The sequence below is a fragment of the Clupea harengus genome, chromosome 19 (assembly GCF_900700415.2).
Source record: "Clupea harengus chromosome 19, Ch_v2.0.2, whole genome shotgun sequence".
Taxonomy (NCBI): domain Eukaryota; kingdom Metazoa; phylum Chordata; class Actinopteri; order Clupeiformes; family Clupeidae; genus Clupea; species Clupea harengus.
In genome coordinates this window covers 18,111,854-18,131,878 of record NC_045170.1, presented here as the reverse complement: position 1 = coordinate 18,131,878, position 20,025 = coordinate 18,111,854, and the positions used below count along the sequence as shown (strand labels likewise).

General features: G+C 45.5%; 1 protein-coding gene across 1 annotated transcript in view; it reads right to left on the bottom strand.

Moving 5' to 3' along the window:
• The window catches only part of grin2da (glutamate receptor, ionotropic, N-methyl D-aspartate 2D, a), a 33,084-nt gene extending 13,770 nt beyond the window's left edge, over nt 1-19,314 (bottom strand). Inside the window, exons 1-6 of the mRNA XM_031586698.2 lie at nt 18,523-19,314; nt 12,614-12,880; nt 10,421-10,749; nt 5,440-5,554; nt 4,918-5,120; nt 2,505-2,673 (exon numbers count right to left, since the gene is read on the bottom strand). Coding sequence (XP_031442558.1) covers nt 2,505-2,673; nt 4,918-5,120; nt 5,440-5,554; nt 10,421-10,749; nt 12,614-12,880; nt 18,523-19,047 — 1,608 coding nt within the window. The 5' untranslated portion in view covers nt 19,048-19,314. The remainder of the gene's footprint in view (nt 1-2,504; nt 2,674-4,917; nt 5,121-5,439; nt 5,555-10,420; nt 10,750-12,613; nt 12,881-18,522) is intronic.
• Nucleotides 19,315-20,025: the final 711 nt, after the last annotated feature.

Here is a 20,025-nt window from a genome sequence, read left to right as displayed (position 1 = left end):
GAATTTAGTTTATCGTGGGACTTTAGACAATGGCGGAATCAGTCGTTTCCGACAGCCATTGTCGTCCTCAAAATAAGGGCCTTTGGGTGACTTGTATGCACATCATGTTTAAGATTTACCTACAGATTTTCAATCATGCTTAAATCTGGGGACTGCAGGACATTTCAGAATTTACTGTTTGCATTTCTTGAAGTACCGTAATTTTCGGACTATAAGCCGCTACTTTTTTCCCATGCTTCGAACCCCGCGGCTTAAACAATGACGCGGCTAATTTATGGATTATGATACCTGTGACTGTATACGGTGGCTTTGTGTTTACGGTGGCTTTGTGGAGCTAGGATGCTAGCATGGATGCAGCCGCATGGATGCTTAGCTCCACGCGATTTCTCAGTATCTCTCAATAACTTAACTAATGTCAAAATAACCACAGTCTACCGGCGTAGACAGAACACAACTCAAAACACTTTAGAAAATAAAAGTTAACTACAATACAAATCCAGTCTTTTCAAGTTCTTTAGCTCACTGGTTTCAAACAAGCGTCTTTCTTCTATCTCTCTGTCTTCAATCTAACGTTCTAGCTTCTGATTGACTCTTGCAACTGTGCTCTCTTAAAGCAACAGTGCACTTATCGTAACTGCCAAAACTAATAATATGCATCACTATTGTATTACTTTTGATATTCATTTTAGCCTGTGTAAAGTTCATTTGATTCAATGTACCGGTAGGCACCTGCGGCTTATAGACATGTGCGGCTTATTTACTGTATGTTAAAAATAATTATTTTTCAAAAATTCAGTGGGTGAGGCTTATATTCAGGTGCGCTCAATAGTCCGGAAATTACGGTACTTCATGCTGTATTTTGAGGTATACTTTGAATTAATGTCCTGTTGTAGGGACCAACATCTTGTAGTCTTCAGTTTCTTGACTGCATAACATTTGCATTCTGAATTTGTTGATATTTAGAGGAATCCATTCTTCAATTAATTCGTATGATGTTTCCTGTGCCACTGGCTGCTAGAAAATCCCAAAACAGAATAGATAAACCCCCAAGGGGTTCTTACCAAGGGGTTCTTTTCATCAAATGCTCCTTTTTCTTCAAAAACGTCTTTGGTGATTATGGCCATATAACTTCATCTGCTCACTTATTTCCAAAATTACCCTGGGATATTTCGATTTTGCTTTGCATAATTCAGACATTTACATTTATGATTCGGTTATTGGTAAGTTTCGCTCTGATGGCGGCCCTTCTAGGCAGACATTGTTTGTGCAAGGAGCACCGGGCAGTGGAATGGTGCACCACCACACCTGTGTCAGATAAATCTTCCTGCATGTCTTTTGAGTAATATGAGGGTTTGGTTGGCCTTTCTGTCCAGGAGACACGCCGTATTATTTGAAAGTGTTCTTGGTCCTCAACATCTCATCTTGACTTCCACAGTTACCCTTATCAGCCATTTCTTGATAGCATTTCCGTCATTGGAAATCGCACCCTGGAAATTGTTGAACATTTGTGGAGTCAGAGAATTTGTCGTCTTTTGGAATTGTCATGCGCTGACTATGGGTTGCACAGAGTACTCAAGATTTAAATATTAACGTCAATTACTCATTAATCATGTGATGCTAGTATAAGAACTGAAAATGGGTCAGTTTCTAAATATTGTTCATTGTTAGTTTTGACATTTTTCCATACGGCTTTGTTTGGAGTCAGGGGTGAAGCAGGTTTTGGAGGGAGTTGAGAGCAGAGAAGATGACGAGTTGATGAGTGTAAGAGTGTTTTAAATGACACTGGAGAAGTAAAGTGTTTCATATGGAGGTATTATAGTAGCAGAATTATCTGCATACGTGTATGTGTGCGGAGAGTTGTGTAACTGTATTTCAATCTGTGTGTGCGCATCAGATTTGTAAATGTGTAAAATAATCTCTAAATGCGTATTGAGATTTGCGAATGTGTACAGGAATCTGCACATTTGTATTCAGAATCTGTGTGTGCGTAATCAGATTTGTAATCATGTAACAAAATCTCTAAATGTGTAATGAGACTTGCAAGTGTATTGAGATTTGTACATCTGTAGACAAATCTTTAAATGCGTGCGTAGATCTGTGAATGTAGACAAATCTGTAAACCTGCGTGTAGATCTGTAAATGTGTAGACAAATCTGTAAATGCGTGTGTAGATCTGTGGATTTGTAGACAAATCTTTAAATGCAAAATTAATGGCAGAAAAATCAAAATATTAAGAGTTGGTTTTACACGCAATTTTTGCTACACTTCTGCTACGTAAAAGGAGGCCATGTTGCTTTTCTGCAGGGGTTTTATTCACTTCAAAAATCAACAGAGTACATATTTTTCTTAGGGGTGCCCAAACTTTTGCATACAACTGTATGTCACCAAGATGCAGCACTGAGAGAGCGCCTCGTATCCCAACAGCAGGGGGCACTACAGTCTCATTACACATCACCAGGTTCAACAACCAAAGAAGAAAATATCACAAAGAGATTATTCCTGACCTCCCCGACCATGCCGTTCCACTCCCCATTAATGTTCTTCCCATGTCTGCCGTTAGTCACCAGGAACAGGTCATAGGTGAAGCCCACTATCTTGGCCAATCTCTTGAGAACGTCGATGCAGAAGCCTTTGCAGCAGTGCTTCATGGATGTGGTGCCCTCCGCCACCACACTACAGGAAAAAAAAGAAAAGAGAGAGAGAAAGGGAGGGAGAGAAATGTGAGAAAAATCAGTGAGATGTGCAGTGCGAGATGATGTGAGATCTGGAGAACAGGGGGATAGAAAGGAAGAAGGAAAAAAGACAGAGAACAGAGAGACACCCTCTTACAAAGAAAAAGACAGAAATGGTTAGAAGACACATCACACACTCCATGAAGAAAGAAAATGGAGAAAGCTTACATACTATAGGCCGATAGATAAAGACATCACACACTGCACTACAGTGGGAGAAAGGGAGCTCGGGATCACATACTACACAGAGAGTGAGCGTGAGAAAGGGAGAGTGGCGATCACACATCGCAGAAAGAGAGTGAGGGATCATATTTTACAGCAAAATAATGAGACACCATGCATGGAAGATAGATTCTGAGGGACATCACACACTATTGGAAGAGAGGAGAATTTATCACACACTACAGTGAAGTAGAGAGACATGTGGGAATAAAATGGATGAGAGGGAAAAGCATTGATGACATACAAGTACAAACAGACTATGTAATATGTAAGTCGACTTGACAGCACTGAATATGATATATATGATATATATATATATATATATATATATATATATATATACACACACACACACACACACACACACACACACACACATATATATATATATATAAAAACACACCAAGAAGCAAAAAGTTTGAAAGATAAGGTGACATGATGACAATGATGAGAATTCATAAAGATGTGCAATGAATGGAAATTAGTTTGTCTACTGAGGATTTGGGCATAAAAATGACTTCTATGTGCTTTAACCTTCCTCAAAGCAGACTAATATGACCAATCTAATTCATCTAGCGTCGCCCATCATCTGAACTTTCATGCACTGTCAATTCTTATTAGGCTAAAAATGCTCTGCTGAACATCTGTGTGGTGAGACCATGAGCATGATGTTGACATTTTAAATGTTTCCAGTAGGGGTAGTGGAAAAAATGACTGTTGAGTTCTGTTATATTCTGTATTTTTCTGTAAGAAGTTGAGGAAATACTGAGAATTATTTTGAATTCACAAAGTAGTATTGAAACTCCACATGCAAGTAAAGAATCAATAGAAATTTCATACAAAAAGCAATGCATAAAAAAACTTGCAATATACCGATGACTGAGGGATCTCATGGTGACACCATATTTGTAATACAACCAAAAATGATGCCTGGAGATTTCTATCCCGCAATATCCACCCCCAGCTTCCAGAAACGCATTTTTTACAGGGTCATATAAACATGTCACATAAAATTAAAGTGGTTAAAATGAATAACAGAAAAATTTTATCAACAATACTTAAGAAATAATCAATAAAAGAGAAAAACATTGAATTTAATAGAAATGACCATGATGCAGAACTGTTACTGTTGGATGACTGCTCCCATGCCCACTTACCAACCCCATGTCACGGGAGCAGCCCCAACACTTAAAACTCAATCTAATTACAGATTCTTAATCGCCACTCCCAACTTCTACATTTTAAAGCCCTTCACAGGATTCATGGCCCGATATCAAGACTGATTGCAGTCTTGCTCAACTGGCACCAATTGGCTATTAAATCACCAATGGTCTATCTATCAAAGTAGCCACTTAGATGGTTCCTGTCTTTATTTTGGTCCTTATTTTAGCTACATCGAAAACCTCAATACTGCCATTGTTCCAGTACGTAGTCCATTCCCAAGCATGATACTGTATTAAACCAGTATGTTTATGTACAGTGGATTTGAATGACACCTTTCTATTTGAACCAACAGGCCACCATTTCCGTAATACATACTGGGACAAAGGTTGCGCTACACCTCTTTTCAGAACAATTGCAGTTCATTGCCTCTGATAAAATCATCGTCATGTTGACACTTTGATTTCTCTCCATGAAGCTTTAGTGTTTGATGAAATGTAACACAAACAGAAGCCCATAAAAAGAGGGCGGCAGATATCTTTCTCTGAAGGGTTTGACTAACAGACTAGGGAGAGGTGATGTTTGAAGTCAGACCCCCTATGACACCACTAGTCATCAGGTGCAAACATCTTGGTCACAGCACTCCAAATGCAACAAACCACCTCAGGGTTACAAGCCCTCTCCATCAGTGACTTGACCAGTCTTGTATTGTGACAACAGCTTTCACTCCAACTTTGCCACCTCACAATTCACAATTCTCCACAGTTCTCGAGCCCTAACCCCACGACCCTTGACCCCTGACCTGGAGTTGAAAGACAGTCTGCAGGGGACCGAATCACGTATGCAGCCTGAGGCGGAGTCAGCCGGCTCCACGATGACGAAAGGCCTCTCCTCCAGCGTCACTACGCGCAGGTGCTGGGCATTGTCCAGTGGTTTGAGGAAGACGCCGTCGCGGGACCAGCGCGGGTATCGCAGCTTCAGGATTCCGTTCTCCCAAACACCCACCTGTAGAAGCACACTCCCTGTAACCAGGTTCTACTTGTTCTATTCACATAAGGCACCATCATTCATTGTCATGTTGTCCCTTTCCATACCATTTCTGTCAAGGTTTACCATTAGACTTTGTCTGACAATGTATCCAACATTTATCCTTTACATATCATACTGTATTGTATGCAGCCATATGTACAATATGAATGCATATGTATAGTGTTTTCAGTTTTAATTACAGGTACAATGCGTATAGTGTATAGTGTTTATTACTTTTGCTTATTGATCCATAGAAAAGGATTTTTATGTGTGTGCGTGTGTGTATTTCACACACCTCCTCCCAGCCTCTCCCTGCTGAGTACCAGACGACATCCAGCAGCGGATTGGCCAGGTAGCCTTCATTGTTAAAGGAGTAGTCCCGTCCACCCAGGGTTATGTTGCTAAAGTACCTGAGTGACAGGAGAGGAAGCCGAGAAAGGAAGGAGGAAAGACAAAAGGAGAGAAGAGAGAGAAGAGAGCGGGAAAAGGAAAGAGAGAGTAGGTGGGCAGAAGTGGAGTGTAGCAACAAAGAAGGTTCAGAAAGATGAGTAGGACAGGAGGGAGGAGGAGGGAGGAAAAGAGAAAGAGAGAGAAAGAGAGCAGAGAGAGAGAGCAGAGAGAGAGCAGAGAGAGAGAAAGAGCAGAGGATGGTGAAAGCAAAGAGAAAGGGGGAGGTTTGAGGAGGAGAGATAAGAGGGGAAAATGAGAGAGAGAAAAGAAAACAAAAATGACAGGAGAAAGAGAAAAGAGAAAGAGAGATAAGAGAAAGAATAGAGAATAGAAGAGAGGGAGAAAGAGAATTCCAATAGAGAGGAGAGGAGAGGAGAGGAGAGGAGAGGAGAGGAGAGGAGAGGAGAGAGGAGGAGAGGGTAAGATTAGAGCGTGGCCCTCTCATCTCCAGGTCAGGTGTTTGTGCTTGGCGTGCTGCTGTGGCTCTTCCTCTGGGCACTGGGGAGAGAGAGAGAGCTGTGGAGCTGCATCTGATAATAACCCAGCAGGCTGCAAGATGCCCAGTTAGATCAGTGCACACATAGCAGAACAAATACAGAGAATGATAAAGACTGAATGAATGGATGAATGAATGAGTCAATGAACGGGCGAATGAATGAATGACTGATTGAATGAATGAATGAGTGAGGTGAACAAATGAGTGAGTGACTGAATGAGAAGAATTAATGAATTAATAATGAATGAATGAATAGATGGATGGATGGATGAATGAATGAATGAATGAATGGATTAATTAATTAATTAATGAATGAGCAGGTGAACAAATGAATGAGTGAGTGAGTGAGTAAGTGTATGACTGAATGAATGAATGAATGAATGGGTGGATGAATGAATGAATTAATGCTTTGTGCTGAATCTATATTAGTGTGGACGAGGTAAACTGATGAATGAGTGACTGACTGGCCACATACAACTGTGAATTAGCGGAATAATGAGTGCATTTAGAGGAACAATTAGCAACTCAAAAGACTGAGAAAATGAGCGGAAGAATGGGCAGAAGGAATGAAGCGATAAGTGGGCATAATGAAAGAGTGAATGAGACGTCATAGCGACAAATGAGTGAATGAAAGCCACAGAATGCAAAATGAACAATGAATGAGCCAGCAGGCTGAATACAGCAAGAGAGAGAGAGAGAGGCAGGGAGAGAGAGAGAGAGGGAGGGAGAGGGCGAGAGAGGGAGGGAGAGAGAGGGAGAGACAGGGAGGGAGGCGGCAGCAGCATCCTGCGGCCAGTTGCCAAAACCTCTGGGAAAGCCACTTCTCAGTCCCCTCCTGTGGTCTCAGGCTCCCAGCTGCACTCTGAGACCCTCGGCTCATCATCAACAGCCTGCCGATCAGAGCTCTTAAGATGCAGGAGAATGACAAAGAGAGAGAGAGAGAGAGAGAGAGAGAGAGAGAGGGAGGGAGAGGGGGTAGAGATGCTCTGGCACGTAGTCATGGCAACGCAGTGTCTGAGAGCAGCCGTGAGAGAGGAGTGTGTTGCAACTGACAGCGTTCAACCTTGAAGCCGCACAAATGAAATTCATTAAGAATTTGTCACTGTTTATTTTCACCCCTACCTTCTTTTTCGTTCTTTCGTTCTTTCTTTCTTTCTTTTCTGTGTGTGGGACGACTTTTCCTATGGTGGCCACGCTTTCATTTTTTATCCCGCTCATTACAAGAGTGACACGCACCTTATTTTTATGAGATTTCTCCCATAAATCTCCCCCTTCCTCTCCTTCTCTTCCACTGGCGAATGAGTGTTTTGATTTATGATGTATAATTTATGAGATGCTCTCCGTGTTATACAGTATTTTGGTCCAGTGTGACTGCAGCAGCAGCTGTTTGTGAGTGTCGACGCTTCAGAGGTCCGAAGCCACACAGTGCTGTCGGGGCCAGGAGACGTCTCACTCTTCACCTCTCACTTCTTTCCTCTCACTCTCCTCTTCTCCTCCTACTGTCTCTCCTTCTCTCATTCCTCTCCTGCTGTCTCTCTGTCTCTCACTTTCCTCCTCTCACTCCTCTCCTACTCTCTCTCCTGCTCTCACTCTCCTCCCCTCACTTCTCTCCTGCTGTCTCTCCTCCTCTCACTCCTCTCCTGCTGTCTCTCACTTTCCTCCTCTCACTCCTCTCCTCCTCTCACTCTCTTCCTCTCACTCCTCTTCTGCTGTCTCTCTTTCTCTCTCTCTCCTCCTCTCACTCCTCTCCTCCTGTCTCTCTTTCTCTCACTCCTCTCCTCCTCTCACTCCTCTCCTGCTGTCTCTCCTCCTCTCACTCTAATCTCATCCGTTTGCCGAAAGGCAACACAACATGATAGTGATGGATAGGGCTCCTTAAATGTCACACAAACAGGGGCATGCATCAAAAAACGCACAGTGGCACACATACTGTACACACACATGCACAAGCGCACACACACACAAGCGCGCACACACACACCCACAGGCAAACACCCTCATGCATGCACACACGCACACACCAATAATCACATACTTTCAAAGACACACACTGTGTCCAGACACTCTGCAGGGGATGGAGGGTGAATCAGATGCATTGATCAGAATAAGAGCGACGAGGGAGAGAAATCTCCCTCTCATTCCCTTTCTATCCCCTGCCCTCGCCCTCGCTCTCCCTCTCTCTCTTTCCCTTTCCCAACCCTCTTTTTTCCCAAATTATTATTTCAAAGCTTCATCCGGAAATAACGCGACAGTTTAAAAACAACATTTATTCAGCTGGCCCACATCCATTTCATTTGGAGAGCGGGAGGCACAGAATGTGACAGCATGCTAGGATTCCATTCCAACTCTGAATCCACACAACCACTGATCTTTCCAGCCTGGTGCAATGTTGTCATGGTGACAAAGTCATTGACATTACATGTGTTTATTTCTCTTTTTTTTCAAATCCTGTGCATTGTTGAGAGAAAAAAACATCCTCAAGCTACGATGTATTTGAATTCAGATCACAATCCGAATCCTTCAACAAACACACAGGGAAAACACCTGGGGGAGGACAGACATGGGACGATGTACAACCGTGAAAGAGGATAGAGAGAAGAAGAGTGAAGAGAGTAAAAGAAGACAGATAATATGAAGGGACAAAAGAGAGAGGAAGATAGGAGTCTGGGGGGGGGGGGCTGGGTTGGTTGAGAGCAATGGAGAAGGAGGGTAGATAGGATCTGAAAGCGAGGGGGAGGCAAGTATTTAAACATCAGAGACATTCAGAGGATTTTAATGTGTCCATTAAAACTACATTAGCATCCTGATGAGGGACGGCTGCTCTTTTCGCTGTGTGTGTCTCTGTGTGTTGGTGTGTGTTGGTGTGTGTTTGTGTGCGTACCTCTGTGCAAATTTGTGCAAGTGTGCATTTGAGTGCATGAGTGTATTTGTATGCTTCCGTCTGTCAGTGTGTGAATGAATATGTGAGTGCATGTGTGTGTGCTTTGACATTACAAGTGTTTGTAGGTAAATTTGTCTAATTGCATAGAGGTGCATCTGTGTCACAATACAGATAACGTACAGTGATGTTCTGCGTACGTCTCCAATCCTTTATGCTTGTGTTTGTGCATGCATATGTTTAATACACATTAACCTTCTGTGCCACTACCATATTTTATTCAATTAACCAATTTACATGCAAAACGCTGCCACATGCATACACTTCCAGAGAGGAGTCGGGCGGGGGGGAGGGGAGGGGAATACGATAATAGAAGAGGGCAGAGCTCACAACTGATAAAAAAAGCAGCGGCAGCTAGAGACTGGGAAGAGGGGAGAGGGCTGGAGTGGAGTATGGAAGAGACAGAGAAAGATAGCATCACCGGTGAGATAGCTCCGTCAACAAGCAAAGAAGAGCAAACGTGGGGAGAGATGGCACAAGAGCAGGACTAATCTCGGGGGAACAGAAAGACGAGAGTCAAGGTAAGGCGGGGAGGAGGAGAGAAAGGGAAGAGGCAGCATGTGCAGAAAAGACAAGGGCAGAGGGAAGACATGAAAGAAGGAGTGCTGCGCACATGGGCGATAATTATACAATTATCTATCCGGCATGCTGAGGCAACAACAGGAGACTTTTGCAGTTGGATCATGACAGCAACGGCAGTACTTGCAGCTGAACAGTAGGGGGCAACAAATCTGTGCTACTGGCCATGGCACTTATCAGCACTTCATTTTCTGCTCATGGTTGCATGGACAGCAACATGGTGATGGTTTCGACTGCTCTTGACATCCGGGATCAGATCTCACTCCATAAGGCACAACCTGAAACTTCACGAGGTTCAGGTGACAAAAAAAACCAAAGCACTGGAATAGGCCTGCTCCAGACACCTACAGTGAAGCCAATGAAGTGAGTGAATGAAAAAAGAGCCGACCCTGACAACTGCAGCAGCTGAAAAAAAGGGACTGAATAGGGTTGGAGAGGTGCATCATGGGAGGTTTCTCTCCCACCGCACTGTGGGAGAGAGTGCTTTGGAGAGTGGACTGGCTTGATGATTCTTACACAGTGATGTTAATATAACTACTGAGTCATCAAGTCTTCTCTGCACAATCTGTACGGGTTATCTCCACCTTGTAGCATGTCAAGCACTAACATTTTGTATTTCACATACAAATCTTAGGTTATTTTTTACACACTGGCTTCTTTTATTTTATATAAACATGCCTATTTTTCTATTACCAGTAGTCTATTAAAATTCAAGTTTTTTCTTTGCAAAGCCAGTCCAAATCCTTTAAAATCTAAACAGACTGAAGGCTAGAAAGATTCTTTCTGATAGCCCACCAGCATAAAATCCAATACCTGATCCTATGTGGTATCCTCTGCGTCGTGTTCCCATCCGTGTTGCAGTTGCCAGCGAAGCTCGTCCACCTCTGGCTGCCCAACTCCCGTCTGAGGGCCATGGCGCCGTGGGTGAGAACCGACACGCCCTTGGAGATGCGCCGGCGGGGCTCGTCCCTCCAGCCCTGGGGCCTCACGGTGATCAGGGCCTTTGGCAAACCATCAATGACCAGGCCGGAGAGCGCCGGGCCAACGGCAAACCACAGGTGCGACGACGTGGCCTGACCTGAGGCCAGGGCTTCGCGGAAGATCAGCTCGGCCTCCTCCTGAGAACAGTACAGCAGACGCACCTGCAGTGGGGGGAGGGAGGAGAGGTGAGGGTAAGGCAGAGATAGATGAAGAGCTGAAGACAGAGAAAGAGGTAGTATATGGTAGGATATGGATGGGAATGGAGGGAGAAAAGGAAAGCAAGGATACACCTGCAGCAGGGAGAGGAGCAGAGGAGAGGGTAAAATAGGGACAAATGGAAAGATGGAGAAAGAGAGAGAGAGAGAGACGTTGATCAACAGAAAACGGAAAAAGATAGTGAATGAGAGAAAGGGAAAGAAAGGAGACACCTGTAGATGGGAGGGGAGAGAAAGAGAGGAGAGGCTTAGGTTAAGACAGATTGAGAGAGAGATGGACAGAGAGAGAGAGACAGAAAGAGGGAGAGAGAGATGGAGGGCTAGAGAAAAAAAAGAAATAATTCACCTTGTAAGGAGAGGAGAGGAGGTATGTCAAATAATGGAGAGATGGGGAGAAAGAAGCAATGAATGACAGGGAAAGAGGGACTCAGAAAAGGAAAGAGGAGTCATTTGCAACAGAGGACGAGTGGAGAGTAAGGTAGAGACAAACAGAAAGATGGAGAACAAGAGAAGAAACGAAAGACAGGAAAAGGACACAGGGAAAAGGAAAGAAAAACAGAGTGAGACAGCGACAGAAAAAGACAGAGTGAGAGAGAGAGGAGAAGAGGGGAAAAGTGTGAGGAGAATACAGAGTGATGTAAAGTGAGACAGTCAGAGTGAGAAAGAGAGAAGGAACGGAGACAAGAGTCGGGGGGGGGGGGGGGGTTGTAGCGGCCCAGGTCACAATGATCCAGGGGTGCTAATGAGAGAGCGGGCGAGAGCTGCAGGAGAGCTCAACTAAAAACAAGCCCGGGCATCACCAAAAATGAGCAAGACGAGCAGCACAGGCAAAGAGTGGACAAAACGAGAGGATGTTTTTGCAGCGTGATCAGGCAACCTGGGTTAGTTCCTCCCGTAGATGGCTGTGCCTGCCGCTTTCTGTTGCTCCCTTCCCAATCAGCTGATTAAAGCCCTCTCCAGCTAGTTAACTGCTTCCTTAATCACTCCAGCCAGAGTGGAGAAAGAGGATGGGGGAAAGAGGTGCGGGGGTTGAAGGGGGAGTGGAGAAAAAGGATGGAGGAGAGAGGTGGGGTTGATGGTGCAGGGGGGTGGGGGTTAGGGGGCGGGTTGAGGGGGGCAGCTAACACATGCATAAACAGCAGCGCCACAAAGACTGGGGGTCAGCCACGAAATGTGTGTTAGCGCCACTCTGATCCGTAACATTTGTGATGCCATCTCCTCCTTCCGGGGGTTCCTTAACCTTCCTTTCTTTTTTTAAGCCGTTTTAAAGGCCACGCAGGAAGGGAGGGAGACAAATGACAAAGAGGGAGAGAGAAGCAGAAAAAAAGAGAAGAGGGGCAGATCAGATCCAGATGAGAGACAAGAGAGTGAGAGAGAGAGAGAGAGAGAGAGAGAGAGATGGATAGGTAGAAAGAGAGAGAGAGACAGCAACTGGGGAGAAGAGGATAAAACAAGAGACTGCACGGGGAGGATGAGAGACAAATAGAGGAGGGTGGTGCCCGAGAAGATTGAGGTGCAGGTCGTGCTACAAAACTAAAAGGGAAACAGGAAAGAGTAAAAAGGAGAACTGGGGGGAGAGGGAGGGAGAGCAGGTAGGGGGAGAGAAACAATCAGAGAGAGAGGGGATGAGCGAGAGACAGAGAAAGTGAGCGAGAGAGAGAGAGAGAGTGAGAGAGAGAGAACGAAAGGGGGTGACAAAGAAGGAGAGAGAGAGTGACAGAGGGGGGGGGGGTAATAGAGAGAGAAGAGAAAAAAGATGGTGAGAGCGACATTTATAAATAGAGGGACAGAGACTGATGGAGTCCCTGACCTGGGCCTCGTTCTCCTTCAGCATCCGGCGGGTTTGCACGCCCCCAGGGTCCCCGGTGAGGTTGAGCATCACCATGCTCTTCTTGTCCCACCCGATGAACGAGCCGTCCGTGATGCCCTCCACCATGTCAAGGAAGTCTTCGTAGCCGTGGTAGCGTGTGGACACCACCGAGAAGGCCGTCCAGTCGTACTCCTCCAGCACCTCAAAAATGACCTCCAGCTGCAGGGCAGTGGAGGATGTGAACTGCAGGTAGATGGAGCCACTCTCCTGAAGGGAGGAGGGGAGGAAGAGGAGGAGGAGGAGAGAGGAGAGGAAGGGAGGGAAGGTTTCAGTGATGGCCTTTGTTAGACCCGTGCATCATTGCTGTTGCTGACGCACAAACACACACCCACTGCAATCCATAATCACTCCATGTTGCTCCTAGACTCACCTAGAGATAGCATGTAGTATTTCACACCACAGGTAAAGAGACACCTCTCGAGGTGACAAAGCACACAACCTTACATGAGTGTAGTTACACAAAAACTATTTCTTGGGCTGAAATTAACCGAAGTGTGCTAAAGAAATCAATGGCCGTTTCCATTGGTGCTGGTGCGGTGGCAGTGTGAGGTGAAGCTGGCATTCATTGCTATTCATGAGCCCCTGCTCCTGGCATGACATCAGCCGTCCTTGAGGACTCTGTGTCCTGGTTTTTTTTTCCATTCCTGGCCGCGCTGCAGAGCTCCACCAGCGTCTGGTGAAGGTGACCAGCGCTGTAAATACTGCAAGAGCTTCTCTCTGCGGAAGGAGCCTCACGCCGGAAACGTGCGTGTGTATGCGTGAGTGTGTGTGTGTGTGTGTTAGTGTGTGCATGCATGCCTGTGTTTGCGATAAGACTTTTTGAAGCAAAGCATAAGATTTATATTAAGTAGGCGTTGTTACACGAGCCTTATCACAAAAGCAGACTACCACAGATGTGGCAGAGGTAATTCTGTGAATCCGTAATGTTCTGGAGAGCTTTTTTTTGACATTATGTTCCAAACTCAGAGCAAACACTGTTCTTGTCTGCCAATTACATAACCATACAGATATAAGAACACCAGGTAATGGCCGGGCCGTATATTTTAAAGCACTACCTCATTTAACCTGAAATAAATGTGTCACAGCTGCGAGCGATAACATTAACCATATAGCCCCACTCTCCCCCTAACACTGCCTCATTCTCTCACTCATCTATGGCTCAGCCACCTGGAGGTCTACCTTCTAGCAGGGTTAGAGCCATTAAGCTACTGATGCAGCTACTAAAGTCCTTCATGAGCATCTGCATATTAGAGGTAGGTTTAATATCATGAGGTTGTAGCTAAATACTGTGCTACAAGAGACTGTGGGAAAGCTCAAGCTACTAAGAGAAAGCGTGAGCAATGCTGATGTATGGCAATACCTTTGCAGCATTAGATAAATCATAGGGTGAAGACACAGACCCTCAGTGAAACGTTCAGGGGCAGGCCATTTTTTTTCCCTTGGTGAGAATTTACGGCTTGGAATATATGAAATCCTCTGTAACGGTTTTTGTGGGTTATGTTCTTTAACTCCAAACTCCAGTGGGTTTTATTACTTGAATGAGGCTCTGTGTCTAGCATGGAACTTCACTGCTGTTACATGCTGACATAAAAAAGGCCCTTATTAGGAGACATTTCGCCCAGGCTTTTGTGACAGGGAGGTTCTAATACACACCCACCATCCAAACGTTCTTTGCGAGCGTGAAGCATTAAGAACGGGGTGATAAGGGAGGAACAGTCTTGAGGAAAAGACAAGGAAGGAGAGAGAGAAAGAGAGAGGGATAGAGAGAGAGAGAGAAAGGGGGGAAAAAACAACTTTGTAATGGAGCAACTTCAAACTCCCCCAGCCCCAGCTACAGAATCTCCCAGCTGAGCGGCTTTGCCACGTAAAGCCTGCAGCCTTGCCTCCTCCTCTGGATTCACAGGCAGGTCATTAGCATAAAAGGCTGGAAAAAGGGCTTTGAGTATTACCAGCTCACAGCTGTGTGTTTCTGCCGAAATGGGTCTGCACGGCTCTCTCTCTTGCAGCAGCACCACTCGGCTCTTTAATTGTTAGCAGTAAAACGTAATGGCCCTGGGACTGCCAGTTCAATGCAGAGACACCCCTTGAAAAAAAAGGCTGGACTTGCCGATGCTGCAGATGCCCCAGTCGAAAGCGGCCCCCGCAGAGTGGCTGTGTCTCTCTGTAGACGAGAGCTGAAGAGCTCCCAGAGGGCTCCCCCTTTTTTGGGTACATCTTCCCCAATTTGCATTTCAGACATTTAACTGATCCAAAACCACTTATGGTAGGGTGAAGGCATATGTGGTATCAGGGCTTGTTCTGTGTGTCATTCATGTACAACGTACACTGATGCATGTTAAATACACTATTCTTCATTCAGGGTTTTGTAATGTACAGCCACATCACACATCAGAGCCATGCCATGGTCAGCGTGGAAGGCTGCATCATCTGCAACCCAGATGCATGGCTTATAAATGCTGGGTGGGGTGATTTCTGTAATGTGGTGTGATTCTGCACAAAAAACCTGCACACATTTGTCATGAGCTGACTTCTGTTTTTCTCGCAGCAATTTCTGTCCCTATGTTTTTTTTTAGAACCCAGGAGTGTTTTTGGAGAATCTGGGTCATTTTTTCCATGGACCCTCATTCAGAAGCCCAGATTCTGAATAAATAAGATCTATGAGAAACCGTGTTTGGCAACGTCTCTGGCCATGGTCCTGAAACGCCTTGCAAGGATTGTGCGGGAATTCACAGTGCTGACAAGTATTCTCTACGGAGATGGAAGACATGGGGTGAGGGTCGGGGTCGGATAAGTGCACCATAAGCTGAATGGCATCATGGAAGGGGTAAGCTGGGTGTAAATGTATTGCAGATTGATACAGGACTTGATACAGGACTGCACTTTAGTCACCCTGGGCGCGGAAAAATAGCTAGGGAAAATATTTAACAGGGTAAGGCGGAATCTACGAAGCAGCACCATGGTTCCGACTGAGCTAAAGACCAGGCAGAAGGATTTTATTACTTTTATTACTTTTATTCCTTTTATCATCATTTTTAGTAATCCAAGAAGCCTATCGGAACATCAGGTTCTGATACGATGTTGATCATTATTTTACTCCATGTATTGCTCTTGCTGCTTGCTTTTATTGATTTTATGTAAAGCACTTTGAACTGCAACTCTTGTACAAAATGTGCTATATAAATAAAGTCTTACTTACTTACCCTCTCCAACAACTTCCATTTTAAAACGCTATGCATTTCCTCTGGTACATTTTCCAGCTAAAATTGCGAGGGTTCAACCAGTAAAGGTGAAAATCAACTGTCAAGACCATACGAAGACCCCCCACAGGGTTTAAGTACACTGGAGTGTGGATGAGAAGGTTGAAGCTAATGAGAGTGGCATGGGACCTTTCCTACTGTAATTGAATTTCACATTAAATAATATCAAATTACCCAGAAGACCAAACCCCACTCTATTAAAACCCACAGAGTTACCCTGACTGAAATATTTAAGCATTGGATGCAATTAATTACCGCCCTGATTGGAGCAATTAACGGCCTTCTCTGTGCTCTGGGATGGTTGTCTGTTAAGGGGCAGCTGGGGAGGGTCTCTGGAGACACTTCTTTTGGGAACCGCGTGCCTCTCATTATTCCGGTCTGCATTTTTTTCCCCGACGCGGGCAGCCAAGACAAGAGTTGAGTGCGAAAAGTCTGTAATGCTAATGGATGGTTTGCTTCTCAGGGTAGTCGCGGTGTATGACAGATTAATCTGTGTTGCGCACCTGGTGCGTCCTGATTAGACTGTGTGGCTGCAATTTTCTGATTGAGGTTAATTTGAATTTGATTCATAGTTTGCGTTCGTTGCATTGTCTGATTTGGGGGAGATTGCTGTATGTTGAGCAGAGTGTTTGAGTTCACTTGTCAACATTGCATTTTTCATTTCACCTCAGACAAGTCTATAAAGTAACCATATAATTTATTTGAGGAAAATGCATTCATTTTTAAATGCCGGTGGGACTCAATCTGACTTACCAAGTATAAACACATATTCAAATCCCTTACCCAATATAAACTCATCTAATTAAATCATGCCAGTCAGCATCTGCTAAGAAGCCAACATATCAGGATATGTGTGTATGTGTGTGTCGCGGTTTCCTTTCAATCCTTACATCATCCATCGATTGAGGTCCGGGAAAGCACCAGAGGGTTTCTTAAGGGGTTCTCGAGCCAATTAATCTCCCAAATTAGCCTATTAAGAATCTCTAGGAATGAAAGTGCACTCCAAAGATATAAACCGACGTGATCTCTTAAAGTGATATAATAGTGTTTGATGTCTGTAAAGTGAATCTCTGTAGGGGAGGATGGTCCCTAGAAAATACTGAAACAACTTTTGGTGTGAGCTCTAAATAAATAATGCTCTTTTTGCTGAGCGTTGCTAGTCTCTCTTAGCTAGATAAACATATACCCCAGGTTACAGGTGCTACTCTAGGGAGCCTGTCAGCCCGGGATGAATATTGATCGCAGGATACACAGGCTCTGCTCGCTGTAAACAGCGGCACTTTTCCACTGCTCACCTGTGCATGCCCGATAACATTCACATTTACTCGTTTAGCTTACGATTTCGTCCCAAGAAGCTTACACAACCACGCGTGCATATTGATACCCATGGTTTCTGTTCCTTGGGCAATGGGTCTGTGTTATCTAGGGGTTTTAATGCCGTGCTCTGCTGGGTGAGCTATGAGTGCTCTCTTGAAATACTACATTGAGAAGCTACAGTATGCTAAGTCAGTGAGCTGACTGACAGAACAGGAATTGGATATTTTTTCATCAATAGCTGTGCTCAAAGGGAATTCAACCGATGTTGCTGGCAACATTGAACTCTCCCAGGCAAACCGCTCAGAGGGATGACGAAAGTAGTGAAGACACACAGTGCCATAGGACTACTACACACAAGCTTTTCCTTAAGCACTGTGTCGAGTCTCAGTTATCTGCTTGATCAACTTTAGGGATTATTTGAAATTTACTTAAAGGAGTATTCTTATTGAGTCGTGTAGTAGGCTAATGAAAAGCAATTGACTTTCCTATTTGTCTGGCCAAGTTTATTCACACAAATTGTCTTCACTTGCATCAGTACAGATGTTTCAAAGGAACGATCCCTGATTCTGGTAAGAGATTGCCGACGTTTGAACTCAAAGCCAATCAAATGACACCCCTCCCTTCTAAGCTCCCAAAGCAATGTGTTGATTGGTTGGAAAAGAGTATGACTCAGTCCATTTACCATTTACCGTTTTCCATTTACAGATCAAGGATTGTGTAGGAACACCAGAGTTATTTTAAGTGCATACACAGAACGGACACCTAGCGGAAGAAGTATTTTCATGAATTAGAATTTTGTGTATTGGAAAGTGTATTGGATTAGAATCACAGACTGTACCTTTAAGTGACTATTTTTCCTTTTAAGGTACAGTGTGTAGGATTTAGGGGGATCTGTTAGCAGAAATGGAATATAGTATTAGATATGATTATGTTTTCATAATTATGTTTTCACCTGTGATTATGAATCATTGTGTCTTTGTTAGCTTAGAATGAGCCCTTCATATCTACATAGGAAGCGGGTCCTCCTCCACGGAGTCCGCCATGTTGCACCGCCATGTTTCTACCGTAACCCAGAACAGACAAACCATAACACTGGCTCTAGAGAGGGCCTTTATGGCAACTGACGGCCACCGTAGGTTATCCTACACGCTTGGAAAGGGAGGGGTGACGAGGGCTGTATTTAGTTGGTTGCAATCCTCAACCTCGCAGCTAGATGCCACTAAATCCTACACAATGCACCTTTAACTATTTATTGTTCCTTCTTCTGCTTCTCACCTGGGGTTCTCTGCCAAGCCCCGCCCCTCCGCCCACGGCCACGATGGGCACGCCAGTCTGCGCGGAGACGAACTCGAGCATTGGCGCCAGTGGGGCGCGGTCAGGTGGGGGTGGGCGGTCCTCCTCGAACACCAGGCCCTGCAGCGGCGTGGTGGCCAGCAGGTCACACAGCTGCAAGAGCAGGCTTCCGGGGCTGCTCTCGTTCACTGTCAGCCAGATGACGTTTGCCGAGCCTGAGGCCGTCACCACACTGTCGCCCACGGTGCCAGCCCAGCCCCCCCCTCCGCGGCCCGAGGCCCCGCCCCCACCAACACCGACGCTGCCACGAGCGCCCCCTCCGCTGCCGTTCGCTTCCGGGAGCAGGGAGGAGCCCGAGTGTACCACGGCGATGTTGACGCCGCCGGACACGCCCCCCGAGTCCCTCTCTCTCTCCCGTGGGCGAAGCAGCAGGGGAGGGGAGGGGCGTGCAGGCCCCGTGCAGGCCAGCACGGCCAATAGGAAGGAGAGGGCGGGTCTGGAGGCCATGGAGATGGTGGAGATGGTGGACGGAGTTTACACACAGGAAGAGTACCTGGAGATCAGAGAGAGAAAGAGAGGAGAGGGAGAGAGAGACAACATAAACGATAAGCAAAACTGTTGCAAAACACTTTTCAGATCCAAAAAGTGCAGTAAACAGTAAAGTACATGATAACACCAGCCGTCATCATCACTCAACAATTAAGGCTCCATAAACGCCCAATCCAATGGGACTCACTCTCTGATTCAGGCTATGGTCGTAGAGTTCTCATCAAACCCCCCCCTCCCCCTTACCCCCACCGCTCCCATCCCCTCCTAAACTCTACACCCCCACCCTTACCCGACCCTCCTCGTAGCACATCACAATTCATTCGCCCCATTCGCTGATTCATGACTTAGTCCCACACCATTGGAGGGTTCTGAATCTCTGCTATAAATCTGCGAGGCCATAAAGCGCGCCTCCGAGGCGTAGAAGCCCTGCAGTGTAAAGAGAATGAACAGCAGTGAGAAAGGAGAGTATGCAAGCGGGGCGGAGGGGGATGGGGGGGTTGATGTGAGCCGCGGGTTGGGGGTATGCTCCGGTGAGGTGGGGGGGGGTAAGTAGTAAGGAGAGAGAGAGGAAGAGAGAGTGGGGAGAGGATCCTGTGCCAGAGCTACAGAAGTGGTTAAAGAGACACAAACGGCAGGCGATGTAACGAAGCCGCACTCCATGAATCATTTTCCCGTCACTGTGTATGCCAGCGCTATCCAGCCCCCATCCCAAACCCCCACCCCGCCAACACCGACATCCCCACCACCACTCCCATTCACTCTCTTTAATTAACCTCGCTTGTGAGGCACACAAACCCCGGCATGCATTACACTCACACACACATACATTACCAACACATACACATAAATTAGTCTCAGATACCGATAAACACACACAAGCAAAATATATATTGGCTAATGTATATTACACAAGAAGGGACATAAAAGTCTGCATAA